Source organism: Sus scrofa, chromosome 11, assembly GCF_000003025.6.
Source record: "Sus scrofa isolate TJ Tabasco breed Duroc chromosome 11, Sscrofa11.1, whole genome shotgun sequence".
NCBI lineage: Eukaryota > Metazoa > Chordata > Mammalia > Artiodactyla > Suidae > Sus > Sus scrofa.
The window spans coordinates 11,148,569-11,168,881 of NC_010453.5; the positions used below are offsets into that span (position 1 = coordinate 11,148,569).

General features: G+C 34.6%; 1 protein-coding gene across 15 annotated transcripts in view; it reads left to right on the forward strand.

The window, feature by feature from the left end:
- Positions 1-20,313, forward strand: part of NBEA (neurobeachin) — a 637,779-nt gene that overhangs the window by 63,488 nt on the left and 553,978 nt on the right. For all 15 annotated transcript variants that reach the window (XM_021065194.1, XM_021065195.1, XM_021065200.1 and 12 more), the window contains exons 2-4: positions 7,917-8,148; positions 12,354-12,454; positions 12,696-12,791. In XM_021065194.1, coding sequence (XP_020920853.1) covers positions 7,917-8,148; positions 12,354-12,454; positions 12,696-12,791 — 429 coding nt within the window. The remainder of the gene's footprint in view (positions 1-7,916; positions 8,149-12,353; positions 12,455-12,695; positions 12,792-20,313) is intronic.

Here is a 20,313-nt window from a genome sequence, read left to right on the forward strand (position 1 = left end):
ACTGTAAACTGATTTCACTTGAAAATAGTTAGAAACTGAAAGTGGAAATACGTTTAAGCCTGATTTTAACAATTAAAAATTGTGTGTAGTGTACTTAGTCTCTTACTTAGAAATAATACTCCCAAGTTTTACCCATGAAACCTTACATATTTCCCAAGTTGTAAGAGAAGAAAAAGTAAGGCAGCTGAGGGGTATAAACAGGAATGAAAAAAACATTTTCTTTGGCTTTGTGATCATCTCTGGAACTTTAAAAAATTGTTTGGTATTAAGAGATGTAAACTATTGCATTTGGAGTGGATAAACAATGAGATACCGCTGTGTAGCACAGGGAACTATATATCTAGTCACTTGTGATGGAACATGATGGAGAATAATGTGAGAATATATATATATATATATATATATATATATGACTGGACCACTTTGCTGTACCACGGAAGTTGACACAACATTGTAAGTCAACTATAATAGAAAAAATAAAAATCTTAAGAAAAAGAAGAGCAATTCATTGCTGAAAGAAAAAAGTAGAATATGTAGAAAGTCTGCCTTACAGCCTGACAATTGACCATGAATTAGTGCAGCTTTTTTTGCCAGCCTGCTTCTCTTCCTTCTGTTCCTTATCCTGCCATCTTCCCACTCCATGCTAAATACTGAATGATTTGCATGGGTTGGCAGTGTGCTAGTGATACAGATATAGTTGATGGTTATGTAGAAATGATTCTCACCCTTATGAAGGTTATTATAAAGTGGGGATATAAAGAAATCTGTGATACTCTGAAATGATTGCTGTGGTGTGGATGAATTAATTGTAATGAGAGTTCAGAGAAAGGCAGTCTTTGAGGTTACTGGGAAGACTTTTGGATTAAGTGTTGTCTAAACTGATATTTGGGAGGGTTTTTTGTTTGTTTGTTTGTTTTAGGGCCACACCCACAGCACATGGAAGTTCCCAGACTAGGGTTGAATCAGAGCTACAGCTGCAGCAGCACGGGATCAAGCCATGTCTGTGACCTACATCATAGCTCATGGCAGTGTTAGATCCCCGACCCACTGAGCAAGGGCAGGGATTGAACCTACATCCTCATGGATACTAGTCAGATTTGTTTCTGCTGTGGCACAACAGGACTCTGATATTTGGAAGTTTAATTAAGTTAAACTTCGGGGTTAGGAGAGAACCCTATGTCATGCATAGGGAGTAACATGATGAAGAGTTTTAACTGAAGTAAGAAATGGCATTGCAGAAATGTTCTTTATGACAGTATCTAGGGAATGGGAAATAGAGGAAGCAGAATATAGGATGCTGAATTGGGAATCGATAAGTAATGTTATCTCATTTAGAGTTTATCCAGAGAGTTTTATAGTGATTTGCAAAGAAATCCAACTAGTTAATAATTCTCCAGTTTGATCTAAATAATGTTCACTGAATTATCCCATATGATCCTAATAATCTCAGACCTCAAAATAAGATATTTAGGAGTTCCCGTCGTGGCGCAGTGGTTAGCGAATCCAAATCCAACTAGGAACCATGAGGTTGCAGGTTCGGTCCCTGGCCTTGCTCAGTGGGTTAAAGATCCGGCGTTGCCGTGAGCTGTGGTGTAGGTCACAGATGCGGCTTGGATCCTAAGTTGCTATGGCTGTGGTATAGGCCGGTGGCTACAGCTCTGATTCGACCCCTAGCCTGGGAACCTCCATATGCCACAGGAGCGGCCCTAGCAAAGGCAAAAAAAAAAAAGACAAAAATAAATAAATAAATAAAATAAAGATATTTGAACATCTTTTTTTTTTTTTTTTAGGGTGGTACCTATAGCAGCATATGGAGGTTCCCAGGCTAGGGGTCTAATTGGAGCTGTAGCTGCTGGCCACAGCCACAGCAACGCCAAATCTGAGCCATGTCTGTGACCCACACCACAGCTCAAGGCAACACCAGATCCTTAACCCACTGACCGAGGCCAGAGATCGAACCTGCATCCTCATGGATACTAGTTAGATTCGTTTCTGCTGAGCCACTACAGGAACTCCTAAACCTCTATTCTTAAAAATAAATGAAAGATACTTAAATTGCTATTAATTATAAACCTTAGTATTTTCAGAAGATCATATACTTCAAGGTCAGCACTTTATATTCCAAATTCTTCTACAGCAATTTTTATGCTTTTGTATAAATAAAAGTTCAACTATGGTATTTATTTTATTTACATTTGAGCACTTCTTGAGTGGGAAGCGCCATTGTGAACCGCTTTTCTTGAATTGGCAATATTTTTTTGAATTTTAAGGAGATAGGCCTACAGGAAAAGAACACCCTTAACTGCAAATAATGTCACATTACACATTCATATTTTTAGAAATCTCAATTGACGTATAAATCTCATTTTTACTGTGGTAACAGTCATTTTAGGTTTTCTTTTTATTTAGCTTTTTAGCCTATTGTGTCATTTTCTTTAAAAAAAATTATTGGGGTATAGTTGACTACAATGTTGTATTAGTTTCAGGTGAATATCAAAGTCAGTTGTACATATAAATATATCCATTCTTTCCCCATATAGATTGTCACAAACTATTGATTAGATTTTCCTGTGCTATAAAATAAGTTCTTACTAATCATCTATTCTATATAGTAGTGTGTATGTATTATTCCTACTCCCCCAATTCCTCCATCTCTGCAACGTTTTCACCTTATGGTAACCATAAGATTGATTTTGAAATCTGTGAGTTTATTTCTGTTTTACGAGTAAGTTCTTTTGTATCATTTTTATTAGATTCCACATGTAAGTGATATCATATGACACTTGTCTTTGACTTACTTCACTTAGTATGATAATCTTTAGGTCCATCCATGTTACTGTAAATAGAATTATTTAATTCTTTTTTATGGATGAATAATATTCCATTGTATATGTGTACCACACATTATTTATCCATTCGTTTGTCACTGGACATCTGGGTTGCCTCCATGTCTTGGCAGTTGTAAATAGTGCTGCAGTGAACATCGAGGTGCATGTATCTCTTTGAATTATGATTTTCTCTGGATATATTCCCAGGTTTGGGCTTGCTGGATCGTATGGTAGTTCTATATTTAGTGTTTTAAGGAACCTCCATACTGTCCTCCTTAATGGTTGTACCGTTTACCTCCTACCAACAGTACAGTGGGTTCCCTTTTTTCCACACCCTTTCCAGCATTTTTTATTTGTAGACTTTTTGAAGATGGCCATTTTGACTGTGTGAGATAATACCCCACATAGTTTTGAGAGAAATGTTTTTTGGTTATTAAAATGTTTTCCTGTAAATTTTCTTCTTTACTGTTATTTGTCTTATAATTGAGCTTTCAAAATTGTAGGCTTTTTGGCCGAAATAACTTCTTTAAATAATTTTAAATGTTTTTTTTTTTTTTTTAATTGTGATTTGCTGTTTCTGGATGCTTCATTTCTTTTTCTTTTTTCTTTTTTTTTTTTTTTTTTTTTTTTTTTTGTCTTTTGTCTTTTTGTTGTTGTTGTTGCTATTTCTTGGGCTACTCCCGCAGCATATGGAGGTTCCCAGGCTAGGGGTTGAATCGGAGCTGTAGCCACCGGCCTACACCAGAGCCACAGCAACTTGGGATCCGAGCCGCGTCTGCAACCTACACCACAGCTCACGGCAACGCCGGATTGTTAACCCACTGAGCAAGGCCAGGGACCGAACCCGCAACCTCATGGTTCCTAGTCGGATTCGTTCACCACTGCGCCACGACGGGAGCTCCTGGATGCTTCATTTCTTATACAGAGAAATCATTCTGTCTTTCCTCATTTTATCCACATATGCTTCATGATTTCTTCATAGAGCTACGATGACACATTCGTCTCTGTTTTTAAGATTTATACCCTCGACTTCATAGCATGTTGTTTAGGTGCATTTTCTAGTCTAGATTAGATTCCTGGATCTGCCACTTACTTATGTATGACTTTGGTTATGTTGCTTAGTCTCATCTTCAGATTACTTCTGTGAAGACAATTATGTGTTTTCCTTATAGGAGTGTTAGAGAATTGTGTACATCCACAGCTCATGGCAAGGCCAGGTCCTTAACCTACTGAGTGAGGCCAGTAAGGGATGATTGTTTCTACTTTTTCTCTATATTTCAGTTGATAAATATTGAATCATTCGTTACAAGTGAGTAATAAATATTTCCCTAATCTTGGAGTGATAGTTTTATAAACAGTTACCTTCCTTAACATGAATGCATTAAAAATTATAATACAGGTTAGAAAGACCATCTGAAAAAGATAGACCCATTCTGTAACATCTATAATATTTTTACTGCTTTAGGCAGTGTAATCAGGGAGCCATATCTGTACTCCTTTGTAATTAAGTGATGTATAGAAGGGGCATTGTTTTTTTTTAACTATGAAAATGGAACCTTGAGCTTCTTATAATAGCCCAATTGTTAGTTACACATTTTAATTGTTAATTCCTTTAAAAACAGACTATTTTTTGTTACCACTGAGCCATTCTCTGTTATTTACACATTTGATAATGGTTCTTGGGTATGCCAGGTTCTACTAAAGGCATTTACAATTCATCAAGGATATGAATCTAAAAAATTCTTCAGTGTTTTCACATTTTAGTGTACGCTATTTCTTACATACATTTATTCAGAGACTCATAGACTTAAATTTTGCTATCTACTTCTTTTCGTTCAGTCAGTAAGTGTCCATATCATTGTTTTTCATATCTGTTCTTTTCTCTGAATAGTTCACTTCTAGAGAAGCTCTTCTGAGTTACTGATTATGGGAATAGAAGTTTCGTAGTACTGACCCAAATCAGTTGGACATATAGATATGAGTAGGTGAGACCATGGCGTGGTGAAAATGATACTTGACTTGGCTTTGATAGGTCTGCAAGTACTATCTAAGGGAGCGCAAAATCTACAGTAACTTAGCATTTACTGGAAACATAAGGCTTCCTCTGGCTGTTTCATGGTACTGTAGATGTACATGATCAGATGACTATATTTTTTTTAGCTTAAATTTGGGGTAAGAGAATGGAGTGGCTAACCTTAATCGATTGCTAACTATATGCCTGACTTTGTTACTGAGTTCTTATAACCCAAGTACTTTATTTAATCTTCACAATAATCCTACTAGATAGGAAATTTTATTCCTATATTGCAATTGAAGTAACTGAGACTTAGAGAAACAGCAACACTAAAGGTCACGTAGCAAGTGAGTGGTGCAGCTAAAATCGAAATCTAGCAAGTCTGAATTCAGAGCTAGTCTTGATCACTCTCATAGCTTATTTTTGTTAATAAACCAGAAATAGTAGGAGAAGTTGAAGTTGTTTCACACCACAGAAGTCAAACCAACCATTAACCAGACAGAGTATTTAGGTCAGTAAAAGATCTGAAGTTAACATTTGGGCTGGTTTCTAATAAAGTTGAACTTTGGAGCCATTACAGGGAAATATATATACAGATGACAATGCTTTAAAATTTGAGAATATTTTGATTTAAATTCTTAGATTTTAGAAGACTTTAAAATATTCTTTAATGAGATTTTATTGCTTGTATAGACTTGTATATAGATAGACTTAATGGGTTGATCCTGGGTCCTCTACCTACTTACAAGTTTTGTGACCTTTTTTTGCAAGTTACTTAAAGTTTCTGTGCCTCTGATTCCTTACCTTTAAAATGAAGACAATAATAGTTTCTTTGTCATTAGTTGTTGTGAGAAGTAAATTATTTAACATATGTAAAATACTTAGCATACTTCTAAATGGCATGTGAAATTTAGGTGGTGGTATCATTATTCTGTTATTTATCCTATTTATATCATACCATGTGGTCGGTCATTCATTCATCCATATTAATGAATACCTTTTATTGATGGAAAATTAATTCTACTTCTTGAATCTAATCTCTAGTCCCTACCTGTCTCTAATCTTAATTTCTTTTGCTTCCATTTTCTTGAATGCTCCCTAGTTATGTCTTTCTTTATATTTTATGTAATTTGTAAGGCAACTTCAACCTTTTTTTTGGAATAAGATAGAACATACCTAGTATTAGATATATATATATTATAAATAATATAATTATATATATAAAGATGTATATGAGTGTATATATATATAAAGGTATGTGTGTGTGTACTTCTTTAAGGATGGTACTTATAACTAAATAAAGTAATTCATGTGTGATTTGATCAATAGAGAATAAGAGTATCATATATTGAGTTCCTGTCATTGCTCAGCGGAAATGAATCCGACTAGGAACCATGAGGTTGCAGGTTCGATCCCTGGCCTCGCTCAGTGGGTTAAGGATCCATCATTGCTATGAGCTGTGGTAGGTCGCAGATGCGGCTCAGATCTAGCATTGCTATAGCTGTGGCATAGGCCAGCAGCTGTAGCTCCGATTAGACCCCTAGCCTTGGAACCTCCATATGCCGCAGGTATAGCCCCCCCCCGCCAAAAAAAAAGTACTACTGTATTATATCTTTTGTTCCATGTGTTCCAGTCTATCACTATACTTAAAGCAGTATTTGGGAGGGACAGTAATACATTTGACTCACTTGACATAATATCACACATCAAATATGTTGCCATTAAATCAGCTTTGTTTCCCAGTTAACATGTTTTTTAAAAGTATGGTAAGATATTGGCTATTTGTCTTTTAAACATTTTTTAACATTAATTCTGTCATTTCAACATTTACTGTAATTTTGCTAATATCAGTTTCATGTTTCTTCATATTCTGTACGTGGAGATTAGACCCAGTTGTTCTTTTTCTGTTACATCCATTTTATTTGTCAGTCTAGTAATAGACAAGAAAATGAATTTTAATACCTTATTGAATTCTGCATCTTCTAGTATTTATCACTTTTCAGAACCAAACTCATTTTTAAAATGATTTTTATTTTTTCCATTTTAGCTGGTTTACAGTGTTCTGTCATTTTTCCACTGTACAGCAAAGTGACCCTGTCACACATACACATATACATTCTTTTTCTCATATTACCCTCCATCTTGCTCCATCACAAGTGACTAGATCTAGTTCCCAGTGCTATACAGTAGGATCTCATTGCTTATCCATTCCAAATGCAATGGTGTGCATCTATTAACCCCAGATTCCCAGTCCATCCACTCCCTCCCCATCCCCCTTGGTAAAGTCTATTCTCCAAGTCCGTGAGTTTTCTTTTCTGTGGAAAGGTTTATTTGGCTGTGTATTAGATTCCAGATATAAGTGATATGTATGATATTTGTCTTTCTCTTTCTGAGTTACTTCACTTATGGAGTCTCTAGTTTCCATCCATGTTGCTGCAGATGGCATTATTTTGTTCTTTTTTATGGCTGAGCAGTATTCCATTGTATACCACACTTTCTTAATCCATTCATCTGTCAATGGACATTTGGGTTTCCATGTCTTGGCTATTGTGAGTAATGCTGTGATGAACATTCGGGTGCATGTATCTTTTTCAAGGAAGGTTTGTCCAGGTATATGCCCGAGTCGGATTGCTAGGTCATGTGGTAGTTCTGTATTTAATTTTCTGAGGTACCTCCATACTGTTTTCCATAGTGGTTGTATTAGTTTACATTCCCACCAAAAAAATAAAAAATAAACTAATGGGACCTAATCAAACTGCCAAACTCTTTTTTTAAGGGCGTTTATCCTGGATCCCACCTCATAGCCATTAGCTAGCTCTATTCTTCTAGATTTTAAAATGCCTTTTCCCATTTAAAAAAAATATTAACTCTCTTTTTGTTAGTTTTAATTCTTTAGGCACCTTTCACTTACCTGTAATGAAATTTTATCAAAATTAGCTTTAGACTTGGAAGCTTGACATTTTTAGAGTAGCTGTACTTTTTTGCTTGTTAAGTGTTTGATGTTATTTTGTTGTTGTTGTTATGTATAATCTCCCACAGTATCACTAGTGATTTTCTTTTCTGTTTACTTTCAGCTGGTTGGTGGAGAATTTGACTTGGAGATGAACTTTATTATCCAGGATGCCGAGAGTATAACATGCATGACAGAGCTTTTGGAACACTGTGATGTCACATGTCAAGCAGAAATATGGAGCATGTTTACAGCCATCCTACGAAAAAGTGTTCGGAATTTACAGACTAGCACAGAAGTTGGGCTAATTGAGCAAGTATTGCTGAAAATGAGTGCTGTAGATGACATGATAGCAGGTATGGGATTATCTGACAGGAAGTATAATTTAAATGTTTATAAAGATCCGTAAAATTCTTTTTTATATTCTCTAGGTAATATAGATTTGTTGAAGATGCCCTGATTTAAAATAGACACTAGAAATGTATGGAAAATTTTTCTTTTATATTAAGGGAAACCCCAAAGAATGGAAGATGACATCTGTATGAGATGAACATAATTACTATTTTGCTTTCCCAAGTTTTAGAAAATCTCAAAAATGTGAAATAAGTGCTATGAAGACTACCTGAAAAATAAACAGTATCTTTCTATGTAAAACATAAACATTTACATAATTAAAATATTACAATAAATATTACATTTCTATAAAATTAGTACTTTATTAAAAGGTCTTCACACTCCATGTTTTTTGATCTGACATATATGGAATTATATGCTTAAAGGAGGTGCTAAAAGCCTTGGATAAGTATGCTGTGATTTTTGGAAGTGTCCATTTTATTTTGATATTTTTGGAGGAACTTTTGTACTAAAACAGACATATTATAGATTAGAACATAAAATTTCCATGAAACTCATGATAAAAATAATAATTTTGTGCTTGTTATGTGTTATTTCAAATAATAATTTTGATATCTATAATTCTTCACCATCAATCCTTTACCCACTTACAAGTCCATTCTCCTCTGGGGTTAGATGCACTTCAGTAGAAATGTTTAGTAAAAGGTCCCAGAGCAGCAGTCATTCCCAGAAAATAAGTTTAGAATTTGAAATGTTGATCCTCTTAAGCCATGAATCTTCAGCATAAGTTTCTTCTGACATGAAAAAGTTTTTAGAAGTGCTATTATGAATTATTGCAGTATCATATCTGATCCTTAAAAACAGTTCAAACACCAGACCAGAGAGTCCTCTATAATATTTTTATTTGTGCATGATTAATTTTAATATAAGTAGAACAAAAGATTAGACAAGAAAGAATGGAATGAAGAATAAAGATGAAAGCTTTTAAAATTTAAACACTATTTCAAAATCTGTGTTTTTCTTGTAAAGTATGTTAAAATCATTTCTAATTGCTTTCAAGGTGGCTCTGTCTCAATTTAGAATGATTTCATTCTCTATTATTGGTTACTAATGGTTAACTTGATGAAACATGAGATTCAAACTTAAAACATCTTTTTAATGAACATATGCTACCATTTCTGTAAACTTCAGCATTAACAGGAATGTATTTGTATAAACTTGTGTGCATACATGTTGTATAGAACATCATGTGATCTTTGAATTCTTGTACCTGGGTTTAAGCCCTTAATTTTGTTTTCTTTTCTCTTTCTCTTCCTTCCTTCCTCCCTCTCTTCCTCGCTCCCTCTTCCTTACCTCCTTCCTTCCTTCTTCTCTTGTAAATAAAACGGCTGTCTTTTTTTAAATAAAACAGCTACCAAGTGGGAGAGTGCTCTTTAGAAAATGAGCCATTTTCTAAATTATACTAATTTACTGGTATATAATTCATGAGCACTGAGAAGATTAGTGACAGTAAGCATATTACCAGAGAAGCTCATATCTTTACATTTTGTGTTATATGAAACTTTTTAATTCTCTTATCCTTTATTTGCAATAATAACAATATGGATAACACAAAATTTCGCTTCTTATTTTAAGTATTGAATAAGTATTAGAAAAATATCTCTAATTTACTTTTCAGGAGAAAAATTAAAATTTAGATAACATACTGGTGTTACATACTAATTAATGTTACACTAACATACTAATGGCCAGTAACCACCAAAACACTACTAATTTTTTATGCTGACTGTTTTGTAGTATGTTAAGTTCAAAGAGATTCTTTTCATTTGATAATGTGAAAGTATCAGTAGAAAGTGGTTAAACATCTTATAGTAAATTGGTAAGAGAATTTCATAGTCTTAGTATTTTCTCTTCTTTAAAAATGTTATATAGAGGAGTTCCTGCTGTGGTACAATGGGTTAAGAATCTGATTGTAGGAGTTCCCGTCGTGGCGCAGTGGTTAACGAATCCGGATAGGAACCATGAGGTTGCCGGTTCGGTCCCTGCCCTTGCTCAGTGGGTTAACAATCCGGTGTTGCCATGAGCCTGTAGTGTAGGTTGCAGATGCTGCTCAGATTCCGCGTTGCTGTGGCTCCGACGTAGGCCGGCGGCTACAGCTCCGATTCGACCCCTAGCCTGGGAACCTCCATCTGCCAAGGGAGTGGCCCAAGAAATGGCAAAAAGACAAAAAAAAAAAAAAAAAAGAATCTGACTGTAGCGGCTCAAGTCACTGGGTTTGATATCTGGCCCAATGAAGCAACTTAAAGAATCTGTAGCATGCAAATGTGGCTCACATTCAGTACCTGGCCGAGGAACTTCCATGTACTGCTGGTGTGGCCATCAAATTTAAAAAAAAAAAAATCTTGCACAGAAAAGAAGGCCTGTTATAATAAAATTAAAAGCTGAAGAGCTTCATTAAGTTACCGGTACAATATATAAGAAATTTTAATAATTATGTAATTAGAAGATTCCTGGTGGTGCAGTGGTTTAAGGATCTGGAATTGTTACTGCTGTGGCTGAGATCACTACTGTGGAGTGAGTTTTATTCCTGGCCCCAGAAATTCTGTATGCCATGGGCATGGCCAAAAATATAGTAATTGTGCAATTAAATACATATTTAATAGGTTGCTTTTTGTGACATACATAGGAGTTGAGGTAAAAGTTTGGAATTAGAAGTTCTTTTAAAATAGTATGTGTAGGCATACCTTTAAGAAATCTTCGATGAAGGTTGCCTTTGCTTAAAAAGTTAATTAATACATTAATTTAGCATTTTATCTAGAATTAATTGTATTCATTAGTTTTATCTAGAGTTGTTTCTTAGAAACAGATAATCTGATTAATACATAGTAACTAGAACATTTTTGTTCTGTGAATGATGAATGATCTTTCATTAAAAGATCTCTCTTTAAAATGGCATATCCACAGTCACAATTTTAACATAGAGATTGCTTACTTATAATGGTGTTAAGAATCAGTCAATTATTTATCGATGAAAATAGCCATATTAAATTTCTCTTTTGAAATATGTACATAATGAATATATTTAAAGTCTCAAATTCAGCTATTAATCTATGATATTAGGTAATATATATTATGTATCAGTAGCCAAGTATTTCAGCTTATCGGAACTTAAGCATTTTTATTAGTTGATAAATTGTTTAGAATGTATATGTATATTTATTGTAAGAACTTGTGTAGTATCTTTGTTAGGAAGTACTTTAGAAATTGAGATAATGAAGCATAAATATTTAGATGTTTAATTTCCTATAAAGAATGATCCATAGAGGTACTGTTAAAATGTTTAGAGATGAGAAAGTAATCAGGGACAAAAGATTAAATGTATAATTTTTCTAATTATTGGGTTAGGTGGTATGTCTTTTCTGTGCACATAAACACATCATCGTAATGGATATCTCTAGTCATGTGTGCAAATGGTACTTCCATTTAGAGACTAGTGTGTAAAAGTGAGAGGGCTTTGGAGCCATAGCGCCTGGGTTTGAATTTGATGTTACCTCTTATAGACTGTGTTCTTGGCAATGTGATTTTAAGTTATCTCTTCCTCACTTTCCTCATTTTTAGGATGAGATAATAAGGATACTTACTTATAGGCTTGTTATGGGTATTTGTGAAGTTAATGCATGCAAGCCACTTGGAATAATGTCAGGCAAGGAGTAAGAGTTCAAAATTGTTAATGTGCCAAGGAGTATTTTAGTTTTATTAGGTTTAGATAATTCTAAAAGAAATATAGTCAGTCACCACTTTTTCATTTGAAAATAACCAATTTACAGTGTTAAATCATTGTAGCTTTGCGTTCTTTTGCCTACCTTTCCCTAAATGTGGTAGATTTGTGTGCATGTGCACACATGTGTCCATGCGTGCACACACATGTATTCTGGGAATTTGTAAAATCTATTCTTTATACTTTTGTGATGAGAACTTAATTGATATGATAATTCTGGTGGGAAAAATCTTAAAATTCAAGTATAACTTGGTTATCGGATGATTTTAAAATTGTTTATTAGAATGGCTATTTATGAGGTCATTTAGCTGTATTAGGTATTGATGTATCTGTAGACATAAGATAACTTTTGCTCTTTCAAAAAGTATATTACCTTGATAGATGGCAGCTCATGACTAGAGTTCAGAATAACTTTATTTTCCTTTGAAGATCTTCTAGTTGATATGTTGGGGGTTCTTGCCAGCTACAGCATCACTGTCAAGGAGTTGAAGCTTTTGTTCAGCATGCTTCGAGGAGAAAGTGGAATCTGGGTAAGCTGTGGTCAGAGGGGAAAGTATGCAGTATCAGTGCATTAATATGTAATGTTCACCGTTTTTCTCTAGAGAGCTATAAATTTGAATTTGTAATGGAATTTTTTTCTCTTAAAGAGTTTAGTAAATGATTTATAATTAATTTTCTGTCTAGTTAGAAAATAGTCCCGTGGTTAACATGATATACTCATTGTTTTTGCTAAATTTGTAACAGTGACATTTCTTTTTCTTGTTTCCTCAGCCAAGACATGCGGTAAAATTATTATCAGTTCTTAATCAGATGCCACAGAGACATGGTCCTGATACTTTTTTCAATTTTCCCGGGTGTAGTGCTGCGGTAAGTTTTAAATACATGTGCTTATTTTTATTTATTTATTTCAAGTCAGCTCTATTAAGGAATAATTTACATACAGTAAAATTCACCAATTTATAAAGTACAGTTTGATGAGCCTTGAAGAGCCATGTAACCACTATTAAAATCATGATTTAAAATAATTCAATCACTCATCAGAATTCCCCTTGTGTCTCTTTGTAGCCAGTTCCCTATCCCTTGCTCCTGTCCTTTGCAACCTTGGAGTTATTTTGTGTTTATATAATTTTACCTTTTTTATAATTTTATATAAATCACATTGTATGTAGTCTTTTCTGTCAGGCCTCTTTTTTATTTTATTTATTTATTTATTTTATTGGAATACATTTGACTTCAATGTTGTGTTAATTTCAGGTATACAGAAAAGTGAATCAGTTATACATGTATCCATTTCTTTTCAGTGTGTCGAATAGCTTTCCATGTGCTATGCAGTAGGTCCTTGTTCCTCATCCATTGCTTATCTAGTAGTGTGTATATGTCAATCAGTCTCCCATTTTATTTTGGCAGATTCTTTCACTTACCATTATGCTTTTGAGATTATCCATGTCATAGTTTAAAAGTAGTTTATTCTGTTCCTTTTTATTCTGAGTAGCATTATACTTTATGGATATAACATAGTTTATCCATTCACTAGTTGAAAGACTTTTGGGTTTTCAGTTTTTGGCTATTGTAAATAAAACTGCTATGACCATTTGAACATAGGTTTTCTGCAGGCATGTTTTCTTACCTCTTTGAGTAAATTCCTAACACTGAGATTGGTAAGTCTTATGTTAAATGTGTGTTTCATTTCATGAGAAACAGACAGATTGCTTTCCATAGTGGAAAGTTTTGCATCCCCATCAGCACTGTATGAAAATCCTAGTTGATCTACATCCTGGATCTGGCATCTTTTCAATTTGAGGCACTTAAATGGTTATGTAATGGCATCTCTTTTAGTTTTAACTTTATATCACCCTTATGACTGACATTAAACATTTTTTTCATGTTTTTATTGGCTATTCTCATATATATATATATGTATATATATATATATTTTTTTTTTATTTATTTTGTCTTTTGTCTTTTTAGGGCTGCACCTGTGGCATATGGAGGTTCCCAGGCTAGGGGTCTAATCGGAGCCGTTGCCGCTGGCCTACGCCAGAGCCACAGCAATGCCAGATCCAAGCCTCCTCTGTAACCTACACCATACATCATGGCAACACCAGATCTTCAACCCACTGAGTGAGGCCAGGGATTGAACCTGCAGCCTCATGGTTCCTAGTCGTATTCTTTTCTGCTGCACCATGACAGAAACTCCAATTCTCATATTTTTTTGATGTTTGTGTTCAAATCGTCTATTCATTTTTAAAAAATTAATTATTTGTCTTGTTATCTTAAGAATTCATTATAAATTTGGGGTTAAAGTTAATTTGGAAATTTATTTATCAAATATTTGTTCCCAATCTGAAGATTGTCTTTTTATTTTCCTACTATTTCTTGAAGTACAAAAGATTTTAATTTTGATGAAGTCCAATTAAAATTTTCTCTTTTATGGCATATGCTTTTGTGATTTAAGAATTCAGTATAAACCAAGGTCACAGGGTTGTTTTTTTTTTTTTTTTTTTCCTTTTATGCATTCTACTAAATGTTGTGGTGCTTTAGCCCTTAAGTTTAGGTCTATAATCTCTTTTGTGTGAATTATTAAATATGGTGTGAGGGAAGGTTGGAGATTAAGTTTTGTTTGTTTTACATATGACTATTGTTTCATAACCATTTGTTGAAGAGACAGGGCTTTTCAAATTGGATTGTGTTAGCCTTTTCTGGTCATATTTGTATAGATCTGTTTCTGCATAATCCAGTTCATGGTACATAATATATTTCTCTCTTTATTTAATTTTCTTTGTTTTTCAGTAGTTTTCAGCACACAGTTTTAAACATATTTTTAAAAATTTATTCATAGATATTCATATCATTTTTTGGCAGTATATAGAAATGCAGTTTTTTCATGCATGTTGACCTTAAATCCTGAGACCTTGCTAAACTCACTAGTCCTAAGAGTTTTTAGTAGATGCATTTTTTCTTACTAAATTATTTTAATTATAATAAGCTTTTTTATTATAGTTGATTTACAGTGTTCTGTCAGTTGTATATATCAAGTGTATATATAATATATATATCTATCAATTGTATATATCAAGTGTACATATATATAAAAACAGTGACCCAGTTTTTATATATATGTACACATACTCTTTTCTTCATATTATTTTCTATCATATTCTATCACAAGTGATTGGATATAGTTCCCAATATTTTTATATATAAGAAATATATATATATATCTCAATCATATATATCAAGTGTATATATCTATATATAAACAGTGACCCAGTTTTTATACACACACACACTCTTTTTTTCATATTATTTTCTATCGTATTTTATCACAAGTGATTGGGTATAGTCCCCTGTGCTAATATAGCAGGACCTCATTGTTTATCTATCCATTCTAAATATAATAGCTGGCATCTACTAACCCCAAACTCCCAGTCCATCCTACTCCCTCCCCTTCCTGCTTGGCAACCATAGTCTGCTCTCCGTGTCTATGAGTCTGTTTCTTTTCTGTAGATAGGTTCATCTGTGTCATATTTTAAATTCCACATATAAGTGATATCGTATGGTATTTGTCTTTCTCTTTCTGACTTACTTCACTTAGTATGAAATTCTCTAGTTGCATCCATGTTGCTGCATATTGCATTATTTTGTTCTTTTCTGTGGCTGAGTAATATTCCACTGTATATGTGTACCATATCCTCTTAATGCATTCATCTGTCTGTGGACATTTAGGGTGTTTCCATGTCTTGACCATTGTGAATAGTGCTGCAATGAACATAGGGATGCATGTATCTTTTTTTTTAATTAAAAAAAATTTATTTTTATTTTTTGTCTTTTTAAGGCACACCTGTACCATATGGATGTTCCTAGGCTAGGGGTCGAATCAGAGCTGTAGCTGCTGGCCTATACCACAGCCACTGCAACGTGGGCTCCGAGCCACATCTGCTATTTATACTACAGTTCGTGGCAATGCCAGATTCTTAACCCACTGAATAAGTTCAAGGATCAAACCCACACCCCCACGGATACTAGTCAGGTTTGTTACCGCTGAGCCACAATGGGAAATCCAGCATGTATCTTTTTGAATGAAAGTTTTGTCTAGATATACGCCCAAGAGTGGGATTGCTAGATCATATGATAGTTCTATATTTAGTTTTCTGAGGTACCTCCATACTGTTTTCCATAGCGGTTGTACCAATTGACATTCCCACCAAGAGTGTAGGAGGGTTCCCTTTTCTCCACATCCTCTCCAGTATTTGTTATTTGTAGACTTATTAATGATAGCCATTCTGACCAGAGTGAGGTGGTACTTCAGTAGAGCTTAATTTTCATTTCTCTGATTATTAGTGATGTTGAGCATTTTTTCTTGTGCCTTTTGGCCATCTGTATGTCTTCTTTGGAGAAATGCCTATTTAGGTCTGTTGCTCATTTTTCAATTGGGTTGTTAGTTTTTTGCTGTTGAGTTGTATGATTTGTTTGTACATTTTGGAGATTAAGCCGTTGTTGATTGCATCGTTTGCAACTATTTTCTTCCATTCCATACGTTGTATCTTCATTTTTTTTTTTTTAATGGTTCCTTTGCTGTGCAAAAGCTTTAAGTTGATTGGGTCCCACTGGTTTATTTTTGTTCTTATTTCTATTGCCTTGGGAGACTGACCTAAGAAAACATTTGTACAGTTGATGTCAGAGAATGTTTGCCTGTGTTCTCTTCTAAGAGTTTGATGGTGTCTTATCTTACGTTTAAGTCTTTCAGCCATTTTGAGTTTATTTTGGTGCGTAGTGTGAGGGTAAGTTCCAGTTTCATTGATTTACATGCAGCTGTCCAGGTTTCCCAGCCCCACTTGCTAAAGAGACTGTCTTTTTCCTATTTTATGTTCTTGCCTCCTTTGTCAGAGATTAATTGACCATAGGTGTCTGGGTTTATTTCTGGGTTCTCTGTTACAGTGTTTTTGATAATCTCTTTTTGGATGAACATGAACCAATAACAGTGCCTTCAGATGATTAAATTTATACCACCACTTAATTTCCTTCCAACTATACATGTAACCATATATACTAGGCCTTCTGATTGTATGTCATATTGTGGAGATGCCTTTCTTTGAACTATGCAGCTTCCATATGAGCAATTTGGTGACAGTTACTCATTCAGAGACTTTATTGAATTCTGCAGCCATTCATATAAAGGTGAATGACAAATGTAAGATGGCATTTTATATGCTCTTTTACCTTAATGGATATACTCTTTAAATTTGCTTTTCATGATTATGATCTATTTCATGAACCTGCTTAATTTAAGAAATGGTACACTTTTTTTTTTTTTTTTTTTTTTTTTTGCTACCTTGCTGCGTGTGAAGTTCCTGGGTCAGCAGCAACCTAAGCTGCAGCTGTGGCAGCAGCAGCTCCTTAACCCACTGTGCCAGGCCAGGAATCGAACCTGTGTCCCAGTGCTTCCCAAGACGCCACTGATCCCGTTGTGCCACAGCGGGAACTCCAAGAAATAGTATACTTTTCTATTTACTGAAATCATGTTAATTGAAAGCACTCTGTCTGAATATCAGAATTTTTTGTGTGTCTGTGTGCAAATTACAGCAGATAGGAACATAAATTTTGGAGTCAACTAGTCCAGAGGACAGTGAAGGATATAGATTTCAGAGTCTTATAGACTTGGTGAACCCAGTGAGGGGCAAGTAATTGTGGATACCCAAATACTGTAGAGGGAAATATGGAGGAAATATGAAGGCAGCTTAAATCCAAAATCGCAAAGATAGGCCAAAGCACATGGCATTATCACCATGACATTAGAAGGAACTATAAAGGATTTAGAAAATGGGTAATGAAACCAAACACAAATAGTTTGAAAGTAAGTGGGCCTGGGTTCCACATCAGGCAGTATTCTACAAAGTTAGGCTTTGTGCATTAAGGGAGCATGTATGCATTAGTTTAAAAGAGTTGAAGAAAGCTAGTGATGCAGTTGACATGGTATGGAAGGCCTTGGTTGGTACATAAGGAGAATAAGAAGTTTAGGAATACCCTCTAGAAATGGGACATTGCAGGTCCCTAAAAAATTTATTCTATTATACATTAAATTTAAAACTGTACTTCAGGAGTTCCTGTCATGGCACAGTAGAAACGAATCCGCCTAGGAACCATGAGGTTGTGGGTTTGATCCCTGGCCTCGCTCAGTGGGTTGAAGATCTGGCATTGCCATGAGCTGTGGTGTAGGTTACAGACACGGCTCGGATCTGGCGTTGCTGTGGCTTTGGTGTAGGCTGGCAGCTGTAGCTCTGATTTGACCACTAGCCTGGGAGCCTCCATGTGCTGCGGATGCAACCCTAAAAAGACAGAAGACAATAAATAAATAAATAAAACTGTACTTCAGTAAAAATAGTAAATTTAAATACATATATAATAAATAAACGTAAGAGAATGTCCTTCAGTAAGGGTAATTAGCTTATTGAAGAGATCGGCCATAATAAATATCCTTATTTACCAGTAGAATTATTAGACGTCCACAGTGAAATTGAGGAAAATGCAATTCTAGAGCCTCTCAGGTATTTCATACCAGTTGTAGCAAAACCAGACTATTTTTATTTCATTGTCACTCAGGCTACTTAGGTTTTTTTTCTTTTGTAAGATTTTTCTCTTTTTCTGTTTTATTTTGGTTCACTCATGTTTGCAACTAATGTAATTTAGGACTCTCTCAGTCCTACTATGGGGATAGTAACAAATGGGGACCACATCTTTTTCTTGGTGAAAGAGTAGGTCTGGAAAACTTGAGAAACAGCTAGACTCAAATTCTTTGTATCTCTTAGTTTAATGCCATGTATAAATTCTAATTTAGAGCTCAGTGCACCAGATGGTGAGACTGATGATACTGAAAGTGCTAAGGCCATTGGCTGGAAGTAAGAGATTGCTTGGGTATGTGGAGTGAGGAGGGAAGGAGGCTGCATTCCTGAGTTCTTATTCATGCTGTACTGATAGTGCTGTGATGAACTGCTGTTGCTGATACTGAGGTGTGCTTGAGTGTGCCGGTCGTGGCAAGAGGTTGGAAACCATGAATCTAGTCCTGTGCCCATTGTGTCCCACAGGCATTATGAACAAATTAAATATTTGTTCAGTAATTCTTATAATTCTGTAGAATCACTTTACTAGTCAATGTCCTCAGCAAATATTTCTCCTGTTTACTTTGGTACCTTGAAGCAGGTATAGTAAGTGAAGTCTGGTTTAGTGAAACTTACGCAGCTGGCAGTAAACTTGGCAAGAATTGCATTTTACTAACAAATAAACAAAAGCTAAAGATAAATGTTTCCCTTTTTAAAAGGTCAAGAAAAGCTATAGTAACATTTAAACTGCCTAAACTAGTTGCTTAAAGTTAAAATCTGAAAGGAAAATTTTTATTCATTTTTAGGTTTTGCGTCTCTTCATTAGAAATAGTATGTATTTTTGTGTTTTTGTGTGTGTGTGTTTCCATTCTGTTTCTGTTTTTACAGCCAGCACTTATAAATCTTTTCCACTTTGAGATTTTCCTTGACCACATAGTGGATGTTTTCAAGGCCTTAAGTCCCAATGCTGAGTATAAATTACATTTCTTACTCTTGAGGAACTCTTCATGTGTTGACACAAAAACAGCTTGTTATAATAAGCTACTGTAGATTTAGGTACTAAGTGCTATAGGAGAGCAAAGAGAAAATAGGGTACGTGTCTTAGGAATGCTTCACGGGAGAAGAACGTATTAGCCTGGTGTTGAGGAAAAATTGGAACCTTGCTGGAGGAAGTGTTTTAGACAGAAGTAGTATCATGTACAAAAAAAAGGCAGCTGTAAGAGATTGAGTGGAATAGCCAGTATGTCTAAGTATACTGTGGGATGGAGAGTAAGGTACTCGAAGAGAATAAGATTGAGAGGGTGTGTGGAGCTTTGTGTAACCTAAAGAAATTTAAACTTTAAACTTAAGTTAAATTTAAACATAGACTAAGCATATGGAGGCTTTAATATGGAAGCTATATTTTATATTTGAGTAAGGTCATTATCAGCAATTTGAGGACATGTTTGGGGGAAGAGATCCATTATAAAATCATAGTGGGTACTTTTAGATATCTATAGGAAGATAAATAAATACTTTTAGATATCTATAGGAAGATAAATAAATCTGCCTAGATGTTTCTTGACTTCCGGTCATGTCATCTTCCACTTTCTCATTTTTGTTCCTAGAATGGAATGGCTAGACTTTTTTCCCACTACTATTTATTATTAACTGAGTACTATATTATTCCTTTCCTACTTAAGAATAGATCTGAATCCTCTTTGTTAGTAAATTTCAAAGGTTCAGTTTCTGAATGATAAATCTTATGCTTTCCCCTCCTTTGTTTTAGTAATAAGAACATTATTTCTTAATAC